The sequence below is a fragment of the Hylobates moloch genome, unplaced genomic scaffold, assembly GCF_009828535.3.
Source record: "Hylobates moloch isolate HMO894 unplaced genomic scaffold, HMol_V3 SCAFFOLD_8, whole genome shotgun sequence".
NCBI classification, from domain to species: domain Eukaryota; kingdom Metazoa; phylum Chordata; class Mammalia; order Primates; family Hylobatidae; genus Hylobates; species Hylobates moloch.
The window spans coordinates 34,655,526-34,677,292 of NW_026652283.1; the positions used below are offsets into that span (position 1 = coordinate 34,655,526).

Genomic DNA, 21,767 nt, shown 5'->3' on the forward strand with positions numbered 1-21,767 from the left:
GGAACTAGAACTATAGGCATGTGCCACCACACCTGCCCAATTTTTCTATTTTTTGTAGAGACGTGGTTTTCCCACATTGCCCAGGCTGGTCTGGAACTGCTAGGCTCAAGCAATCTGCCCACCCCAGCCTGCCAAAGTGCTGGGAAAACAAGCCACAGTACTGGGCTTGTTTTTCTTTTTAAAAGAGGGCTTTAATTAGTATTTTTCTTCACTTCTGGAAAATGTTCTGCCATTATCTCTTGAAATACTGCTTCTCTGCCATTCTCCTTCAGTCTCTTCATTTGGAATGCCTTTTCAATTGATATCAAAATTTCCCAATCTATTTCCATGTTTTTTTGTTTTTGAGACAGGATCTTGCTCTGTTGCCCAGGGTGCAGTATAATGGCACAATCATAGTCACTGCAGCTTTGATCTCAGCTCAAGTGATCCTCCCACCTCAGCCTCTCAAGTAGCTGGGATTACAGGTGCATGCCATGATGCCTAGCTAATTTTTTTGATTTTTAGTAGAGATGAGGTCTCGCTACGCCCACTCTGGCCTCGAATTCCTGAGCTCAGGTGATTCTCCTGCCTTGGCCTCCCAAAGTGCTGGGATTACAGGCATGAGCCACTGCATCCAGCACCCGCCACTCCCCCACCATTATTATTATTTTTTATTTTGAGACAGAGTCTCACTCTGTTGCCCAGGCTGGAGTGCAGTGGTGTGATCTCGGCTCACTGCAACCTTTGCCCCGTGGGTTCAAGTGATTATCCTGCCTCAGCCTCCTGAGTCCTGAGTACTGGGATTACAGGCATAAACCACCACACCTGGCTAATTTTTGTATTTTTAGTAGAGATGGGGTTTTGCCATGTTGGCCAGGCTGGTCCTGAACTCCTGACCTCAGCCTCCCAAAGTGCTGAGATTACAGGCGTGAGCCACCATGCCTGGCCCTAAAGTCATTTTTGTATATAGAAAAATATCAAGTGACTTTGAAGCAAGATAGCTTTATTTATCCTACCTTCCCATATCCCAAATTCTCTTAAGTTCTTGGAGAATAAAAACCATGCCTGTGTTCTTCACAGGTATAACCCCAGTGCCTAGACTAGCGTCTCGCACATAGCAAGAATTCAATACATATTTGCAAGACTCACTCCCTCACCTTATTCAGGTTTCTGCCTAATGTCATTTTAGTAGAGAGGGCTTCCCTAACCATCACATTCAAATTGAAACCCCTGGCTTCCTGAAAACTTTCTCTACCCTGGCCTGCCTGCTTTGTTTCAGCTATCGCCATCTTATACACATATAACTCATTATTTACTGTCTGTATTTCCTTGCTGGAATGTAAGCCCCATTAGGATAGGGACTTTTGTTTTGGCTTACTTTTGCATATCCAGTACCTAGAACAGTGCTTATCATATACCAGGGGCTCCATAAAGATCTGTAGATTAAATGTAAAAATGAATAAAATTTCAGGTACTCTATGAAGGCTGTAAATTCAAAGATGTTCATATGCTTTACTTATTCATTTCTTTTTCTTTCTTTTGTTTTTTTTGAGATGGAGTCTCACTCTGTTGCCCAGGCTAGAGTGCAGTGGTATGATCTCCACTCACTGCAACCTCCACCTCCCAGGTTCAAGTGATTCTCATGCCTCAGCCTGCCAACTAGCTGTGATTACAGGAGTACACCACCACGCCCAGGTAATTTTCTGTAGTTTTAGTAGAGATGGGGTTTCGCCATGTTGGCTAGACTGGTCTCAAATGCCTGGCCTCAAGTGATCTGCCCACCTCAGCCTTCCAAAGCACTGGGATTACAGGTGTGAGCCACCATGCCTGGCCCTATTTTTCTTTCTTTCTTTTCTTTTTCTTAGAGATGAGGACTTGCCATGTTGGCCAGGGTAGTCTTGAACTCCTGGCCTCAAGCAATTCTCTCAGCTTGGCCTCCCTAAGTGCTCAGATTACAGATGTGAGCCACCCCGCCCAGCCTATATGCTTTATTTAAAGCCCTAAATGTATCAACAGTGAGGAATGATAAAGAAAATTATATTAGATGCAGTAAAAAGAGAAAGTTACTAGTAAACAAGAGATCTGGGTTCACATCCTGACTCATCTACTTACTAGATGTATAAACTCGGGAAAAGTTAAATCTGAATTAATTTCCTTAGCAAAATAATGCTTACTTTAAAAAGTTGTTCTAAGGGTTTAAATGCAAAAGTGACTAATAGAGTGCTATGTACTTATAAATGCATATCTGAGGTTAAGAAAGAGTAAGTTAGGCTGGGCGTGGTGGCTTATACCTGTAATCCCAGCACTTTGGGAGACCGAGGCGGGCAGATCACTTGAGGTCGGGAGTTCGGTACCAGCCTGACCAACATGATGAAACCCTGTCTCTACTAAAAATACAAAATTAGCCGGGTGTGGTGGCACATGCCTGTAATCCCAGGTACTAGGAAGGCTGAGGGAGGAGAATCGCTTGAACCCAGGGGGCGGAGGTTGCAGTGAGTCAAGATCGTGCCATTGCACTCCAGCCTGGGCAACAACAGCGAAACTCTATCTCCAAAAAAAAAAAAAAAAAGAAAGAGTAAGTTAAACATTAGGACACCAAATATCTATGCTAACATTCCAAATATAAACAAAACTCACAAAGATAAAAAGCAATAACAATTGTTGGGGCGGTGAGAAATAAGTGAAATATTTTTCTTTCACATTTCTTTTATTATTATTTGCTGAGGTTGGAAGAGAAAGAGAGGCTGAATTGTTCACCATCACTCTCTCATATGCTGTGAGTTCTGCAAGGCCAAGGACTTTGTTATGGTCACGTTTATATTTCCAGCAAATAGGACAGTATTAAGGCATTTACTAGTCAGTACGCTTCTGATGGATGAATTACAAGGACAATGAGGTTTTAATGGACAAAGATTTAAATGGTTCTTAATAGGTCACGCCGGACAGCTTCTAATCTAAATGTAAAGAATGCCTGGACTCCACAGGCCTGTAATTAGCTAGAAGCACCAGAGCCACAAGGAGGGTGGATGATCAAGCACTTACTTGCTGAGCTGGTAATCAGTGCCTTTGATGAACTTGAGCTTCTCCAAGGGCACACCAATGCTCTCCAGCATTGCTTTGATCACATTCTCATAGTAACTGACCCGGAGTTCTAGAAGTTCCCATGGTGCTTTCATGTTATCCAGATATGCGTGGAGGTCCGCAAACAGAATTGTTACCTGGACAAGAGATAAGGGGCCACCAAAATGTGAATTTGTCCAATTACCTCCAACCTATCTCCTCCAGCCCCACCCTGTCCTTGTTAAGTCTCTCTTGGGTCTCCCTTGGGTCATTCCCAAGGGCTTAGAGCATTAGTTCTTACCTCACATCCTGCCTTCAAGAAGTCTGCAATCTTTGACATGGGCACAAAGTAAGCCACATGTGGTTTGCCCGTGGTTGCCGTTCCCCAGTAAATTTTAAGTTCCCGCTCCTTCAGTATCTCCTTCAGCTTCTCTTCCCCCAGAACCTCCTATTGTGGAAGCAGAAGAGTTAGTTTAATGTCGGTGCCTCACCTTCCTCATCCTTTACCATGTGACAAGGAAAACAAAAGCATGTGTCACTGGAGATCCAGGCTCAGAGCCATCAAGGAGGTCCAGCCATGTTCTCAGTGCAGATGTGATGCCCTACCTTGTTTTAACCTGAATTGACTCTCCCTTAGCCGAGAGAGCCAGACAAACTCCATTTTGGCTCCTTCACGTGCAGCCCCTTGCAGCCTCTTACCCACCCCCCTTCCTCAAGGACTTAACTTGTGCAAGCTGACTCCCAGCACATCAAAGAATGCAAATAACTGATAAGATACTGTGGCAAGCTATATCCGCAGTTCCCAGGAATTTGCCCGGTTGATAGTACCCTAAGCCCGGGCATTTGTGTCTGGTTGATGGTACCCAAAGCCTCTGCGTCTATCACCTTGTGATGGATTTAAAGCCCCTGCACCCGGAACTGCTTGTTTTCCTGTAACCATTTGTCTTTTTAACTTTTTTGCCTGTTTTACTTCTGTAAGATTGTTTCAGCTAGGCTCCTCCTCCCCTTTCTAAACCAAAGTATAAAAGAAAATCTAGCCCCTTCTTCGGGGCGGAGAGAATTTTGAGCACTAGCCATCTCTCGGTCGCCAGCTAATAAAGGACTCCTGAATTCGTCTCAGAGTGTGGCGTTTCTCTATAACTTGCTCAGTTACAACATGGAGAGCCAATGTAAAGTTGGTGCTGCTGCTAGTATCACCCCCAATGTTGGGGAGTGGGGACATGTCCCTAACTGCATCTTTGCCTGCAGCAGCTACCCGTAAACCAAAACTAAACTCTAAGCCCCCCAACTGTCAGAATGGACCCCACATTTTGGCCAACAGGATCCCAAAGAAACTTAAAAAACTAGTTCAGGCCAAGGCAGGAAGGAAGGGCCTGACATGCCTCATTATACCCTTCTCCCTTTGAAGTATATTTATTCATTTATTTTTTTGAGACAAGGTCTTGCTATGCTGCCCTGGCAGGAGTCCAGTTGTGCAAACACAGCTCACTGCAGCCTTGACCTTCAGGCTCAACAATCCCCCCACTTCAGCCTTCCAAGTAGCTTGGGGCTACCAGTGCATGTATGCCTGGCTAGTTTTTTCGGTTTAGTAGAGAAGTCTCATTATGTTGCCCAGGCTGGTCTCGAACTCTTGGACTCAAGTGATCCTCTGGCCTCAGTCTCCCAAAGTGCTGGGATTATAGGCGTGAGCCACCCCACCTGGTGATCCTCTGGAGTTTAGACACAACTGACCAGCGTGCACATTAAAACACAGATAGTAAGACTGACAAAACAAACTCTGTAGCAATAAGATACCAAATTCCAAACTGATTCTGGTATAGCACCACATGACAGATAGCAGGCCCTAAAGGAAATCAAAGTATTTTACCCCAAAAGATATTTCTTTGACATATTTTGAAATGGCCCTGCAAAACTGTCTCTTGTCGGGGGAAATTTGCATTCTGTAGAGAAATCTCCTACCCACACTAAGTCTTTTCTGGAGAGTCTGACACCTTTTAAGGTCAGATAACAGACATTCACCATCAATTCTCTCTGAAGCCAGATACCTGGAGGCTTCCTCTACATGACAAGAACCTTGGCTTCAGCTGGGTGCAGCGCCTCACGCCTGTAATCCCAGCACTTTGGGAGGCTAAGGCGGGTGGATCACGAGGTCAGGGGTCGAGACCAGCCTGGCCAACATGGCAAAACCCCATCTCTACTAAAAATACAAAAATTAGCAGGGCATGGTGGCAGGCGCCTGTAATCCCAGCTACTCGGGAGGCTGTGGCAGGAGAATCGCTTGAACCTGGAAGGCAGAGGTTGCAGTGAGTCAATATTGTGTGGGCGGCAAGCCACCCAGGCACCGAGGCAAGAGACCGAGGACACGAGCTGTTCCAGTATAATAAAATATAAAACAAGAATAGTTATACCAGATATAAATCTTAGATATGATTATATATCAATATCAATAATCATTAGTTGGCAGTAATTACTCTTTATCCCAATATTATAATAATCCCCGCTCTATAATCATAACCTAGGAAAAACCAGGCCATACAGAGATAGGAGCTGAGGGGACACAGTGAGGAGTGACCGGAAGACAAGAGTGCGAGCCTTCTGTTATGCCTGGACAGGGCCACCAGAGGGCTCCTTGGTCTAGCGGTGATGCCAGCATCTGGGAAGACGCCCGCTGCCAGGCGGACTCGTGGTCTAGCGGTAGCAAAAAGTGTCAAGGAAAACACCCGCTACTTAGCAGACCGGGAAAGGGAGTCTCCTTTTTCCCCGGGGGAGTTTAGAGAAGACTCTGCTCCTCCACCTCTTGTGGAGGGCCTGACACCAGTCAGGCTTTCCCGCAGTTATCCGGAGGCCTAACTGTCTCCCTGTGATGCTGTGCTTCAGTGGTCACCCTCCTAGTCCGCCTTCATGTTCCATCCGGTACATCTGGCCCTGCCTTCTAGATAGCAGTAGTAAATTAGTGAAAGTACTAATAGTCTCTGATATGTAGAAATAATCGTGTAAGCTGTCTTTCTCTTTGTCTTCTCTCTCTCTCTGCCTTGGCTGCCAGGCAGGGAAGGGCCCCCTGTCCAGTGGACACGTGACCCACGTGACCTTACCTATCATTGGAGATGACTCACACTCTTTACCCTGCCCCTTTTGCTTTGTATACAATAAATAACAGTGCGGCCAGATATTTGGAGCCACTACCGGTCTCCACGCATTGGTGGTAGTGGTCCCCCAGGCCCAGCTGTCTTTTCTTTTTTTTTTGAGACGGAGTCTCACTCTGTCACCCAGGCTGGAGTGCAGTGGTGCAATCTCGGCTCACTGCAAGCTCCGCCTCCCGGGTTCACGCCATTCTCCTGCCTCAGCCTCTCCGAGTAGCTGGGACTACAGGCGCCCGCCACCACGCCCGGCTAATTTTTTTGTATTTTTAGTAGAGACGGGGTTTCACCGTGGTCTCGATCTCCTGACCTCGTGATCTGCCCGCCTCGGCCTCCCAAAGTGCTGGGATTACAAGCGTGAGCCACCGCGCCCGGCCCTGTCTTTTCTTTTATCTCTTTGTTTTGTGTCTTTATTTCTACACTCTCTCGTTGCTGCACACAGGGAGAAGACCACTGACCCTGTGGGGCTGGTCCCTACAATATTGCACCATTGCACTCCAGCCTGGGCAACAAGAACAACACTGTCTCAAAAAAAAAAAAAAAAAAAACACCTTAGCTTCCATAATGCTCCTTATCTTAACTCAAGCTGACTTCAACTCTTCAGGCAGAGTTTAACTCTTTCAATCAATTGCCAATCAGGAAATCTTTGAATCCACCTATAACCTAGGACCCCCATTCCCTTTCTGGGCAAACCAATGTATAGCTTACTTGTATTGATTTATGTTTTTGCCTGTAACTTCTGTCTCCCCAAAATGTATAAAACGAAGCTGTAACCCAACCACCTTGGACACATGTTCTCAGAACTTCCTGAGGTTGTGTCAGATGCCATGGTCTTTAACCTTAGCAAAATAAACGTCTAAATTGATTGAGACTTGTCTCAGATACTTTTTGTTTTTTCAAGATGGAGTCTCACTCTGTTGCCCAGGCTGGAGCACAGCTCTGTGATCTCTGCTCACTGCAACCTCCACCTCTGGGGTTCAAGTGATTCTCCTGCCTCAGCTTCCAGAGTAGCTGAGATTACAGGCATGCACCACCACACTCAGCTAATTGTTTGTATTTTTAGTAGTGATGGGGTTTCACCATGTTGGTCAGGTTGGTCTCAAACTCCTGACCTCAAATGATCCACCTGCCTCAGCCTCCCAAAGGGCTGGGATTATAGGTGTGAGCCACCACACCTGGCCTCAGATACTTTTTGGTTTACATGCCTCTAACTCACTCTCCTTCCTTTCATAGCCAATTTCTTGAAACAGTTGTCTCTTCTTTTGGTCTCCATTTCCTAATCTCCCATTCCAATTTGAATTCCATACTACATCATACTACTAAATTCCGTATCACATCACACATAATCTTGCTAAGATCACAGAGGACCTTCATGTTGCTAAATTCAATGAGTATTTTTTAGTCCTCACTCCCTCCCAGAAGCATTCTCCTCTTTTGGTCTCCTTTATTTTATTCTCTTAGTTTTCCTCTTCTCTGCCTGCTTAGATTTCTTTGCAACTGTTCTTAATCTTCCTAGTCATTAAATATTAGCAATCTTTGGGGCTCTGGTCTTTTGTCTTCTCACTCTACAGTCTCCTTAACTGATCCCCTTCAGTTGCTTCAACTACTACTATGAGCCAGTAACTCCCAAATCTCTTGCTTACGCCCATATACAGAACCGTGTTCTCGTTACCAACCCAGTCATTCAAACTCAACATGTTCAAAATAAAACTGATGCTCTTGACTTCTTACTTCATTCCCCAACCATCTTTTTCACTGATAGTTTCACTCCTACTTCAGTAAATGGTACCATCATATAGAGTTGTTCAAGGACTCCAAAACTACTCTTCAACTCTGCTATTTCTCTCTGCCTCTACATCACCACCCAAATCCAGGCCCCATTAGATCACACCAGGATTACTGTAATATTCTCCTAACACGTCTCCCAAATCTACTCTTACTCCCTCCAATCCAAGTTCTTTTTTTATTTTTTTGAGATGGAGTCTTGCTCTGTCACCCAAGCTGGAGTGCAGTGATGCAATCTTGAGTCACTGCAACCTCTGCTCCTGGGTTCAAATGATTCTCCTGCCTCAGTCTCCCAAGTAGCTGGAATTACAGGTGCCTGCCACCATGCCAGAGAAATTTTTGTATTTTTAGTAGGGATGGGGTTTCACTATGTTGACCAGGTTGATCTTGAACTCCTGACCTCGAGTGATCTGCCCGCGTGGGCCTCCCAAAGTGTTGGGATTACCAGCATGAGCCATTGCGCCTGGCCCCTCCAATCCATGTTCTAAAAGGTAGCCAGAGATAGTCTTTAAAACTCAAAAACTTCTTTAAAACTCATTTTCCTTTTTACAAACCTTTAATGATTTCTTTTTGTCCTATGACAGTATTGGAAAAATTCTAACAGGCCAGTATACCCCTGATAAGAGGCTGTAGTGTTTCCTCAAGTTACGGTTTTGGGAAGCTATTAGAAACCATGACAGACTGCTGGTTTGAATCATATATTACCAGGACTTGTTAAAATCCTGTGCTCCAAGTCTTTTGGCAGCTGATCCCGCATGCTCAAGAGCACCCCTGAATATGTGGACACTTGGAGGGTTCTCGCCACCCAAGAAGATGTCACATTACTTAGCCTTTAAAACCTGAGTGAGGCCGGGCGCTGTGGCTCACGCTGTAATCCTAGCACTTTGGGAAGCCGAATTTGGCAGATAACTTGAGGTCAGGAATTTGAGACCAGCCTGACCAACATGGTGAAACCCCATCTCTACTAAAAATACAAAAATTAGCCCGGCGTGGTGGTGCACATCTGTAATCCCAGCTACTCAGGAGGCTGAGGCAGGAGAATCACTTGAGCCCAGGAGGCAGAGGTTGCAATGAGCTGAGATTGTGCCATTGCACTCCAGCCTGGGCGACAAGAGCGAAACTCCATTTCCAAAAAAAAAACCCCAAAAACAAAAAAACCAATTGAGTCAATTCTAATAGTTTCGTGTATTTTTAGTCTCCAACCAGCACTATTTTATGGAGAGAGAATAGGAAACAAAGAATCTAGCTAGGGGAAGCATGCAAAAAACTTTGGTTAAGACTAAGTTGTGAACGGAATAACCCAAATGTCCATCAACTGATGAACGGATAAACAAAATGTATATCCATACAACAGAGTATCATTCAACCATAAAAAGGAATGACGTTCTGCTAGGTGCAAATACATGCATGAACTTTGAAAACATTATGCTAAGTGCAAAAAGTCAGACGCAACAAGACACATATTGTATGATTCTAGTTACAGGAAATGCCCAGAATAGGCAAATACCTGGAGACAGAGAAGATTAGTGTTTCCCTAAGGCTAGGAGTAGTGGGTAATAGGTAGCGTCTGCTAACGGGTGCAAGTTTTATTAGATAGTGTGATGGTTGTGGCCGGGCGCGGTGGCTCACGCCTGTAATCCCAGCACTTTGGGAGGCCGAGGCCGTGGATCACGAGGTCAGGAGATCGAGACCATCCTGGCTAACAAGGTGAAACCCTGTCTCTACTAAAAATACAAAAAATTAGCCAGGCGTGGTGGCGGGCGCCTGTAGTCCCAGCTACTCGGGAGGCTGGGGCAGGAGAATGGCGTGAACCCAGGGGGCGGAGCTTGCAATGAGCCGAGATCGTGCCACTGCACTCCAGCCTGGGCCACAGAGCGAGACTCGTCTCAAAAAAAAAAAAAAAAAAAAAGTGTGATGGGTGCACAACCTTGTGAACATACTAAAACCCACCGAATTGTACACTTTAAAAGGGTGAATTTTATAGTATGTGAAGTACATCTCTAAAAAGAAAGAACAGGCTGTGTGGCCCAACTGATGTATCACTGCTCTTAGAAGAGAGCCCAATTTAAAATTGAACAGAACAAGGCCTGCAAGGCTCCTGTGACTTGGTCCCTGCCTACCTCTCCTGAACAAATAAACAAATAAAATGTATACTATGTAGAAACAATAATAAAAAAAAAGGCAGAGCAAGGCATGGGGCAGTGCTGGTGCCAGAGGGTTTGTTATTTAAATAAAGCGGTCGGAAATCATGCCTCCCTGATAAGGTGACAATAATTAGAAGCCTGAAAAAGTTAAGGGGTAAGCAATATAAATATTTAAGTGCTTCCTCATAACTTTGCTCACTCCACTCCAGCTAAATTAGCCACAATTTCTGTTCCCTCCATCTGAAATGCTCTCCCTCCTCATTCTTCCATTCTTCCTCTGGTTCACTTCTACTCCTGTAGTTCTTGGTAACAATCGGAACACTTGTGGAGTGAGGGGGGGATCCATTTCCTCAAGGCGCAGTTTAGAGGTCACTTCCTCAGGGAAGCCTTCCCTTCTCTCTTTCCTTTTAAAGCTCCCAGTATAGCATCTTCCAGTACTTACTTGAACCGTAATGGGTCATTTTTAACGTCTAATCCCCTTCAGACAAGCTCTGGCAGGCCCTTGACGTATCCCCAGCGACTAAGCACCACGTCTGGCACTTAATAGGGGGGTGGAGTGGGAGTCCTGGATTCAAAGTTTGGCTCCAACACAAGGTAACTGGACGCAAGAGGTGAGCCCACTGCGATTTCTGTGGAACCCAGGGAAGGGCTGCTTGATTGACTAACCGACCAGCAGTGAGATCTACAGCCTCTCTCAGAGCTGCCCCAGCGCCGAGTCCCCGGCCCCACATACTTAGAACCCCGTAATGGGGCTCAAAATCACTGAACCTCGGGCTCCTAATCCCCAACCGCGCATTTCCAACCCCCAGGCCTGACCTGCAGGTTCCGGGTGATAAGGTGCAGTTTCTCTTCAGGGCTGGGAGCGTCCCCCATGGCTCCGCTACCCCTGCTTCCCCCGCTCAGCCCGGCACCAGAGCCCCTTCCTGGGTCACCGTCGCCGCCCCGTGCCGGGAACTGTCACGCGAGTCCAGCCAGGTTGCATCAGCTGGGCTCGACGCTCCGCTTGCTCGGCCTGGACCCTTCCGGCAGCAGCCGGAAAAAGTGAGGAGCAGCGGAGAGTCGAGCAGGTCGATGAGACGGGAAAAGGTGGAGCCGGTGGGCACGGTGGGCGGTGCGGAGGGCGGGGCTGAGGCGCCTGCGCGGGGCACAACCCTCCTAGAGGCGGGACGGTTTCCTGCCAATCACTGCTGGCTTGCCCTCCCCCTGGCGTTGGCCCGGCTGACTCGGGGTGGGGGAGGTCGGGGAGGGGGCGATAAAATGGCGCAGGGGGCGGAGTGAGGCGCAGTCGTTCGCCCAGGCTTTGGCCCGGCTTCCGGAGGTGAAGAGCGGGAGGGACGAGGGGGTCGGTGTTACCCGGCTTGGAGGGGGATGGGGGCGCCTGTTGCTTCTCTAGAGGGTTGCGCACGCCGTCCGCCCCTTGGAGGGATTGGGAGGCCCACGCCCTGCTGCGAGAAGGGCGCGTTTTAGCTCCTGAGGTGATGGCGAGGGAATGTCCCTGCCCCCCACCTCCAAGTCGCCGGGCGACAGATGCCCCTCACCCCGCTGAGGAAAAGGGAAGCTCCCGGGTCGTCTGAGAGTCGGGGAGCGCCGTCTGCAGTCCCTGTCCAGTGGGGGTGGGGGCCGCCTTTGCCCCGGCCGGCTCGGCGGGAGGCTGTTGCTGGCGGGAAGATAGCCGCGGGCTTTTATGCCGCGTCTCGCGGGTTGGGGCAGGAAGAGGACGACCCATTCCCCGGGGAGATCTAAGGACGGTGGTCCCCGGGAGAGGAGCGCACAGCCCAGGCCTGCTGAGGGGCGGGTTTGCCCCTACTGGGGGAGGGGCGGGGAGAAAACTCTCGCTTCTCCCGCTTTCCGCCGGGAGGCGGGAATTCGCGGTGTCCCCGGAGGAGGGAGATGCAAAGGCCCTTTCTGGAAGGCGACACCGTCCCGGGCCGTTGCATTTGTGAGAGAAAGCCAAGGCAGTATCCTCCAAAGGTTGGGCCTGGGCCACCCTTTCTCCGGGTCTTCAAGGGCTGGAGGCGGCGTCACCAGTTACTTCCAGGGCAAGAGGGAAAGCGGTTATTACCTCGGTGGGCCCTGGAAAGGTCCTAGACGTGGTTGAATTGTCCACCGCCTGCCCTAACCTGATCTCCGGTGTTTTGTGTATTTGTTAGGGACTCCAAGCTCTAGCAGACCTGCCTGAAGTGTTTTAAAGCACATTTTCTTTTTGAAAAGAAACCTGTTGCTGCAGCTTAGCAAATCTGTTGTCTGTGTCCATGTGGGAGGAGAATCCTGGCACCCTCATCTAGTGAAATGTTACCTAAAGCAAAGATTTGCAGCCCCGGGTTGTTTTTTCCGTCCTGCAGTGTTTTTAGTTACTTCGAAGGAATTTGCAAAACTGTTACAGATAATTTCAGTTCATTTTGATTTTTTGTAAATGTTGTGCCTATTTTATGGAGCGATAAAGCCTGCTGAGTGCGTTTCGTGCTGTGTGCTTCACATGTATTGCTTTGGGAAAGGTTGGAAATCAAAGGCCGGGGGAGGTCTTGTCCATTGGAAATCATCTCTGCCCTTGGCTGTACCTGTCAGACCCTGCTTGGTAATGGTCTTGACTTTAGAGCTTGAAAGAGGATGTGGGTTTGCATCTGGTGTTGCAGTTTTAGTGGCCTCAATAAAGTAAGGCTTTGTGCTCGAAGGCAGTAGGTTTTCTGAGGTGAGATAAAAATAGAAAGGGAACCAGTTTCTGAGGTTGCAACCAGGAGGTTCGAGAACAGAGAGGGGGAGGTAAACTGAAGTGTGAAGAAGGGGGTGGACAGGTGAGGGAGATGTGGAAGGACAGAATGGGGTCACAGAAAGGATGGGGTGTAGAGGAACTAAGAGATAGAAGATCGGAAAAATATTCTTCCCTTAAAAATAAAGGGATATGGCCAGGCATGTGGCTCACACCTGTAATCCCAGCACTTGGGGAGGCCAAGGCCGGAGGATTGCTTGAGGCCAGGAGTTCAAGACCAGACTGGCCAACATAGCAAAACCCCATCTCTACTGAAAATACAAAAATTAGCCGAGCATGGTGGACGCCTGTAATCCCAGCTACTGGGAGGCTGTGGCATGAGAATCGCTTGAAACTGGGAGGCAGAGGTTGCAGTGAGCCCAGATCACGCCACTGCATTTCAGCCTGGGTGATGGAGTGAGACCCTGTCTCAAAAATAAAAATAAAAATAAAAGGAGTCCCGGTATTTTAAGTGGAGGTTACCAGACAAGTGCCAAGAAAGGTGGTAGATGGTAGACAGAGAAGTAAGCAAGCCTTCTTTTGACGGAGAAGTAATAAGTAAGGCTGTGTTTGGAATTTCACTGAAGAACTTCAGTTTTATATGAGGATTTCCCCCCTTGCACATTCATTAAATACCAGGTTTTTTTGGTATAGAACTTTTAGATTTAGAGTACTTTCATAAACATCCTCTTTTTTCTCATGATAATCTGTGTTTGAAGTTAACAGTATTTACCCCCTTTTTAGATGCATGTTCTCATCTGTATTGAGGTTCAGAGACTTGAAGTGAATTGCTGAGGTCCAGTACCTCTATAAAGGATAGTTCAGTGAACATTAATTTGCCTGATATTTCAGATGTCTACCCAGTCTGGTCTTTAGTGACAATATGGTTGAATGCTGGATTAAACTAGATGAGGGTAGAGTATGTTAGATAATTTCAAGCAGGGTCTAGGGGAAATTCCCTACCAGTTTAGCACTCTTTTTTCCTACCGTTCCTATGCTTTTTTTCTTTTTTTTTTTTTTTTGAGACAGAGTCTCGCTCTGTCACCCAGGCTGGAGTGCAGTGGCGCAATCTCAGCTCACTGCAACCTCTGCCTCCTGGGTTCCAGCGATTCTCCTGCTTCATTTCAGCCTCCCAAGTAGCTGGGATTACAGGCATGCACCACACACCCGGCTAATTTTTGTATTTTTAGTAGAGACAGGGTTTCACCATGTTGGCCGGGCTGCTTTTGAACTCCTGACCTCAGGTGATCCGCCCACCTCGGCCTCCCAAAGTGCTGGGATTACAGGCATCAGCCTCTGCGCGTGACCCTGTGCTTCTCTTAAGACTCCAGGGGTCAGGGCAATGATGATGGTGGGGTGAAATAATAACTATGACCACCAGTTATTTGTCTGTCATGCCTCTAGTGTGCTAAATTTATGTTCACGATCTCATTTAATTCTTGCCACAACCCTATCAGGTAGGTACTGTGATATATGAGGACATTTGATACTTCACAGAGTATAATCATTGTATCTTTCCCATTGACTTCATAATTTTAAAATGTTTTTATTATTTCAAGCATATAAAAAAGTATAGTGGCTGGGTATGGTGGCTCAATGCCTGTAATCCCAGCACTTTGGAAAACCAATGCAGAAGGATTGCTTGACTCCAGGAGTTCAATACCAGCCTGGGCAACATAATGAGACTATGTCTCTACAAAAAATAAAAATTTAGCCGGGTATGGTGGTGTGTACCTGTAGTCCCAGCAGCCCCGGGATTCAAGGCTGCAGTGAGCTAGGATCACGCCACTGTTTTCTGCCTGGGCGACAAACCTGAGACCCTGTCTCAAAAAAATAACAATAATTTAACAGTATAAAAGTAACATAATAATGAACATTATTATACCTACCATACTGCTTTGTCTTAGGTTGCCATATTTGTTTCAGGTCTCATCTTGCTATTTTTTTTCCTTATTTATTTATCGTCATGTAGCCTAAGATGAGATATTGTTTTCTTAAGAAATAAAACGTTGGCCGGGCACGGTGGTTCACACCTGTAATCCCAGCACTTTGGGAGCCTGAGGCGGGCGGATCACGAGGTCGAGATCAAGACCATCCTGAATTCCGGCCTTTCATGCCTATTTTAATAATTTTGTGATATATGTATCCATACATATTACGTGGTATTGTGGTTTTTTTGTTGTTGTTTTTTGAGACTGACTCTTGCTGTCGCCCAGGCTGGAGTGCAGTGGCGCGGTCTGGGCTCACTGCAACCTCCGCTTCCTGGATTCAAACAGTTCCCCTGCCTCAGCCTCCCGAATAGCTGGGGTTATAGGCGCGCACCACCAAGCCCAGCTAATTTTTGTATTTTTACATGTTGGTCCAGATGGTCTCAAACTCCTGACCTCGTGATCTGCCCTCCTCGGCCTCCCAAAGTGCTAGGATTACAGGCGTGAGCCACTGCGCCCGGCCTGTTTCTTTTTTCTTTTTTTGAGACAAAGTTGCACTCTGTCACCCAGGCTGGAGTGTAGTGGTGCGATCTCTGCCCACCGCAACCTCCGCCTCCTGGGTTTCAGCGATTCTCCTGCCTCAGCCTTCTGAATAGCTGGGGCTACAGGCCCGCGTCACCATGCCCAGCTAAATTTTCTTTGTGTTTTTAGTAGAAATGGGGTTCCGCCATGTTGGTCAGGCTGGTCTCAAACTCCTGGCCTCAAGTGATCCCTCCAATTTAGCCTCCCAAAGTGCTGGGATTACAGGCGTAAGCCATCTCCCATATTGTTTCTTTAATAAAGTAATTGCAGGGGTAAAAGATCTGAAATCTTTAGATTAAAATACACATAAGACATCAGCCAGTCACATTGTATGGGCCTTACTTGGATACTGATTATTTTTTAGCCTTAAAAAAAATATGACATAAGATAATTGGAAATCTGAACTGTGTGTTTTATGATAAGGAATTCTTGTTATTTACAGATGAAATGATACAATGCCTGGGATTTTCTTCAAAATAATCTGGTAAAGGTGGGAAGTGGATGGGGCAAGATTAGCTATGAGTTAATAGTCATTGGGGTTGAGTGATGGGTATGTGGGGGTTCATTATACTATTATGTTACTTATGTATATGTTTTACATTCTTTATAATAAGTACTTTTGAAAATGAGGAAATGGCCGGGTGCAGTGGCTCACGCCTGTAATCCCAGCACTTTGGGAGGCTGAGGTGGGCGGATCACGAGGTCAGGAGATCAAGACCATCCTGGATAACACGGTGAAACCCCGCCTCTACTAAAAATACAAAAATTAGCCAGGTGTGGTGGCAGGCACCTGCAGTCCCAGCTACTCGGGAGGCTGAGTGAGGCAGGAGAATGGTGTGAACCCGGGAGGCGGAGCTTGCAGTGAGCCAAGATCGCGCCACTGCACTCCAGCCTGGGCTACAGAGCTAGACTCCATCTCAAAAAAAAAAAAAAAAAGAAAATGAGGAAATAACATCAGACATCAGAAAGAGAGTGATTTGTACAAATTAAAATTATCTCCTCGTCTCTATATATACCATATATATGGTATTGTTTTGTATACTTTTTTTCCCAGATCTATTAGAACATAAGAAAAGCTCAGAAAAGCACATTTTTTTGCATCTGGATGTCATGTTGTGTAGGAATTGATTATTGCAATGGTTACGAAGGATATTGGTCCTATTAAGGTGGCTTAAAATATTTTTTCCAAGAGACCAAAAGCCCTCTTTGGTCTTTACTCTTGCACAGTTTGTTATAGATTGTACTGAATTTAGAAGGCCTGAGTTTGGATTCTAGCTCTGCCATTTGCTGACCAATCCTGTGCAAGTCTGTCACAGACCTAGTGGGAAAAACATTGCATTTGGAATTAGACCTGGGTTTTGATCCTTGTTCTAACATTATTAGCTACGTGTACTCGGTTAAGTTACTTCATGCTTCTGAACTTTAGTTTCCCAAGAGGGAAAATCTATTGAACTCTCCATTTGGCCAACCAAGGGCTTGAACTAGACCTTTTGTAAGGAGTCAGAATGGGGGGCAATGGCCCAGAAAGGGCATCTAAGAAATGTAGCTGCTTAACCCCAGTGCCTGTGATACCTGTGCCTGACATAAATTTTCTTAAGTCAAATAACGTTTTCCATACTAAACTTTTTTTTCTAACTGCTTCCTAAAGAAATAAAGTAAATAAAATAACTCAGTCACTAACACAGAGAAATTACTTTTCATAGAGGCAGCTGCTTCAACACCTAGAACTCTCACAATTGCTGGAATATAGTATTGGTAAAATAAAATAAGTTTTAGCAGCTCTAAGTTTAAATACAACAGAAAATGATTTCTTTGATAAGATTAATTTTACAGAATTGTGTTGAGAGGTTAGAGTTGTAAAATGTTTCTCAGAGCACCTGGTTTATAATAGGTATTTAATATTTCTTTTTCTCCCATTTCATTTCTAATATCAGTAAGTTTAACTAGATCCCTTCTAATTCTAAAACTCTATAATCCCTTTGCTTCTCTTTCTCTAGTACTTTATTGTCCATACCATTTTATATTATATTGATGTTTAATTTTCAGTGTTGTTTCTCTAGCAAGATTATACATTAAGATTATACATTACATATTATACATTATGAGGGTAGGAGCTATATCTTGATTTCTTGGAAATCATAAAGAGACATATCACGCAGCTTGTGGTGTGTGATGATTGTAGCTCAAAAAATATCTTCTAAAAGAATGCATGAACTAGGCTGGGCGCGGTGGCTCACGCCTATAATCCCAGCACTTTGGGAGGCCAAGGCAGGCAGATCGCAAGGTCAGGAGATGGAGACCATCCTGGCTAACACGGTGAAACCCCGTCTCTACTAAAAATACAACAAATTAGCCGGGCGTGGTGGCGGGAGCCTGTAGTCCCAGCTGCTCGGGAGGCTGAGGCAGGAGAATGGCATAAACCCGGGAGGCAGAGCTTGCAGTGAGCCAAGATTGTGCCACTGCACTCTAGCCTGGGCAACAGAGTGAGACTCTGTCTCAAAAAAAAAAAAAAAAAAAAAAGGAATGTATGAACTAAAGTTAAAACTCAGGGTGTGGTATGGAGGGTCATGGAGTAGGGGAAATTTTATAGTTAACAAGGCTAAAGTACTTTTCCAAATTATTGAGTTCAGTATTTAAGCATTTCTTACACTTCTCAGATATGTGAAATATTAAAAACTAGGTTTTAATTATACAACTAACTAAATATTCAAGTAGAAAAGTAAAATGATACAAAGTCCAACCTTGACCTACCTTTATGGTCCCTGCAAGTTACAATAGTCATCAATTTTTGTTTGTATCTTTTTTTTTTTTTCTTTTGAGACAGGGTCTTGCTCTGTCACCCTGACTGGAGTTCAGTGGTATGATGACTGCTCTCTGCAGCCTCGACCTCCCATCCTCAAGTGATCCTCTCACCTCAGCCCCATGAGTAGCTGGAACTACAGGCGTGTGCCACCATGCCCCGCTAATTTTTCTATTTTTTTGTAGAGACAGCATTTCACCTTGTGCCCAGGCTTGTGTTTGTATCTTTAATGACCTTTTTTTTTTTTCATTTTTTCCATACATATATATATATATATATATATATATATATATAAAGATTTTTGTATTTGTGATCATGATTAATTTTTAGATTTTGGTGGAACCTTAGACATTGCCTAGCACCCCTTTTCCATCCCTTTCCCATTTTGTAAATGAGGAAACAAGTCTAAATGGTCAAGTGGCATACCCAAGTTATTGGAGCTGGCTAGTGATACAACCAGGACTACACCCCAGGTCTTTGGATTCCCATGCCAGTATTCATCCTACTAAAGTAGATGATACTCTTAAGAAAGTATAAATTGTTGGGAGGTACAAAACTAGTTCTCTTAGTTGCATAATTTTTTTTTTCTTTGAAGATTTTTTTCTTTGGTGTTCTTGACTCAGAAAATCCAACTTTCTGGTATTACAAAAAAATCAAGATTAAAATTAATACATCGAGCACCTTAAAGCATAATACAGTTGACTTTGTAATTAGCAGAGTTGAAAGTGATGAGAAGATCCTCTAATTTTCTTTTTGCCTGCAGGAAGGTGGGAGTCAATCATTTTGACAAGTCTCCTGAAAGGAACAGCTAGCAGGAACTGAAACCTTTTTCCATTTGGTCTCGTGGCAAAGGCAGAGATTGCTCCAGCAGCTCCACACAGTATGGAAGACAGTTATTTACCTTCTTGTGTTCTTGAATTTTGTTTTATTTCAAAAGTAACACATTTTTGTTTTGTGTTAAAGTGTAAACTGAATATTCAAACATTTTACATAATATACATTTGTTCTGTTTGTATGTTGTAGATATCATTCCATGATAGTACATACAGATCTACTTCATTGTGTTTTTAAATAATTGAAAAGTACACCATAGCACAGACATACCATGATGTACTGAACAGTTCTCTTGGTAATGGACATTTAGGTTGCGTCCAGGATTTGGCTACTTTGAACATCCACGTATATATATATGAAGTTCTAGAAGTGAAATTGCTGGGTCAAATGGTATAGTCAAATTACTCTTCACAAAATATCATACTGACTTACGCCTTTACTGATAGTGTGTGAGTGCTTGTTTCTCCACATCCTCACCAATCCAGATTATCATGGCATCCTAATTATCACCATTTTGATAGGCAAAAGTATCTCATTGTTCTAATGTGTATTTCCATGTTTCTGGTAAGGTTAAATATCTTAGAATTATTTCTTATGCTACAAGTCACAGTGCAAAGATTTTGAAATACTAGAACATTACCCACATATGGTGGACTGGAGTTGGTATAAGGTTATTTTCTCTTCCTCAGTGAAACTGTCTCTTATTTCTCCAGAAATGATGTGCTCACGGGTGCCCTCTGAACAGTCTTCTGGTACCTCTCTCTTGCCTAAAGACAGTGCCCCATTTTCTTGGGGTTCCTTGGATGAGGATGGATTGGATGACTCCTTGCTGGAGCTGTCAGAGGGAGAAGAAGATGATGGTGATGTAAGTTACACAGAGGAAGAGATTGATGCACTGTTGAAGGAAGATGACCCATCATATGAGCAGTCTTCTGGGGAAGACGACGGTGGGCATGTTGAGAAGGGAGAAAGAGGGAGTCAAATTCTACTTGATACTCCCCAAGAGAAAAACTCATCGTACAGCCTGGGACCAGTAGCTGAGACTCCTAACCTCTTCAAACTACCTCAGCTAAGTATATCAAGTGGTCATGGACCAGCTCATACTAAACCATTAAACAGACGCTCTGTACTAGAAAAGAATCTTATAAAAGTTACTGTTGCACCATTTAATCCAACAGTTTGTGATGTTCTGCTTGATAAGGATGAGACTGATTCATCCAAAGAGACTGAAAAACTCTCTTCCCTTGGAGAAGAGATGACAGAAGATGGTCTTAGCCCAAATGAAAGCAAACTTTGTACTGAATCTGAAGGGATCAGCCCCAGTAATTCTGCCTGGGATGGGCCCCAGCTCTCTTCTTCAAACAATAACTTTCAACAAACTGTCTCTGATAAAAATATGCCTGACAGTGAGAACCCTACGTCTGTATTCTCTCGGATCTCAGACCATTCAGAGAGTCCTTCTAATATGGAGTTATCCTGTAGAAATGGTGGTTCACACAAGTCAAGTTGTGAAATGAGATCTCTGGTTGTTTCCAGCTCATCAAACAAAGTAAGTACATTTTATTCAAGGTGAAGAGAAAAATGAAATTATTTTTATTCAGATGTATAGCAGAGTTTCCATATACCTGCTATCTCCACACATACACAACTTCCCCTGCTATGGGCGTCCTACACCACAGTGGTACATTTGTTATAATCTGGCAGAGCTTTGTATTCAGACAAATTGGGGTTTGAATCCTGACTAGCACTGTGACCCTGGGCTAATTATTTAGCCTCTATGTTTCCCCACATTTCTTATCTAAATTGGAGTAAATAATACTTCATAGTATAATAAGGATTAATGAAATAATGTATTTATATCACCTGGCACATAATATTAAATTACCCTCTGTTGAATAATTACCAAGATGGTAATTCTATTATTTTTCTTGTCTTTGGGCTTCAGCCTATGTCTCAATCTTTATTGTCATGCTATATATTAAGATACAGCACTAGCTCTGAATCAGCCATGAAAGAGCTGAAAAGTCTTGGGCAATTTATCTAACCTTTTTGAGCCTGATTCCCTATCTGCCAGATGAGTTTAATAATCCCTGCCACATAGGGTTTCTTTTTTTTTTTTTTTTTTTTTTTGAGATAGAGTCTCGCTCTGTCCCTCAGGCTGCAGTGCAGTGGCACAATCTTGGCTCACTGCAACTTCTGCCTCTCGGGTTCAAGCAATTCTCCTGTCTCAGCCTCTCGAGTAGCTGGGATTACAGACATGCACCACCATGCCCAGCTAATTTTTGTATTTTAGTGGAGATGGTGTTTCACCATGTTGGCCAGGGTGATCTCGAACTCCTGACCTCAGGTGATCCACCCGCCTTGGCCTCCCAAAGTGTTGGGATTACAGGCGTAAGCCACTGCGCCTGGCCAGGGTTTTTTTGTTTTGTTTTGTTTTTTTAAGATTACAGAAAAGGATTACAGTTCTTATCTCATTTAAAGTACTACGGTCATATGTGGTACACAGTAGTGTTCACGAATAGGCCTTTGTAGCCTTTAGTTAAAAAATATTTCCATAAATAGTGTTGTTTTCAGTGGTTTTCTTATAACTAAGAATCACCTTTCCTTTTGCATTCCTTTTCCTCAAAAAAGCAGGATGTTCTTAACAAGGATTCTGGGAAGATGAAAGGCCATGAGAGAAGACTAGGCAAAGTCATTCCTGTTCTACAAACCAAGACCAGGTAATGTAAAGTATAATTAAATATTCTGATTTCTTTTGGTTCTCTTCAATTT

At 44.7% G+C, this 21,767-nt stretch overlaps 2 protein-coding genes across 9 annotated transcripts in view; one reads left to right on the forward strand and one right to left on the reverse strand.

Moving 5' to 3' along the window:
• YARS1 (tyrosyl-tRNA synthetase 1) overlaps positions 1-11,129 on the reverse strand; it is a 42,102-nt gene extending 30,973 nt beyond the window's left edge. The window contains exons 1-3 of the mRNA XM_032160106.2: positions 10,922-11,129; positions 3,341-3,487; positions 3,022-3,197 (exon numbers count right to left, since the gene is read on the reverse strand). Of these exons, the coding sequence (XP_032015997.1) occupies positions 3,022-3,197; positions 3,341-3,487; positions 10,922-10,978 (380 nt within the window). The 5' untranslated portion in view covers positions 10,979-11,129. The remainder of the gene's footprint in view (positions 1-3,021; positions 3,198-3,340; positions 3,488-10,921) is intronic.
• A 45-nt stretch (positions 11,130-11,174) lies between these two features.
• Positions 11,175-21,767, forward strand: part of S100PBP (S100P binding protein) — a 45,040-nt gene continuing 34,447 nt past the window's right edge. For 4 of the 8 annotated variants that reach the window (XR_009214696.1, XR_009214695.1, XR_009214694.1 and 1 more), the window contains exons 1-4: positions 11,336-11,423; positions 18,925-19,041; positions 19,709-20,544; positions 21,627-21,715. Coding sequence is in view for 5 of the 8 variants with exons in the window: in XM_032160107.2 (XP_032015998.1) it covers positions 19,711-20,544; positions 21,627-21,715 (923 nt within the window). In the remaining 3 variants the exon portion in view is untranslated. Of the gene's footprint in view, positions 11,201-11,335; positions 11,424-11,560; positions 11,581-18,924; positions 19,042-19,708; positions 20,545-21,626; positions 21,716-21,767 lie in introns of those variants that run through there. The other 4 variants (XM_058443434.1, XM_058443432.1, XM_032160108.2 and 1 more) reach the window with 4 other exon arrangements.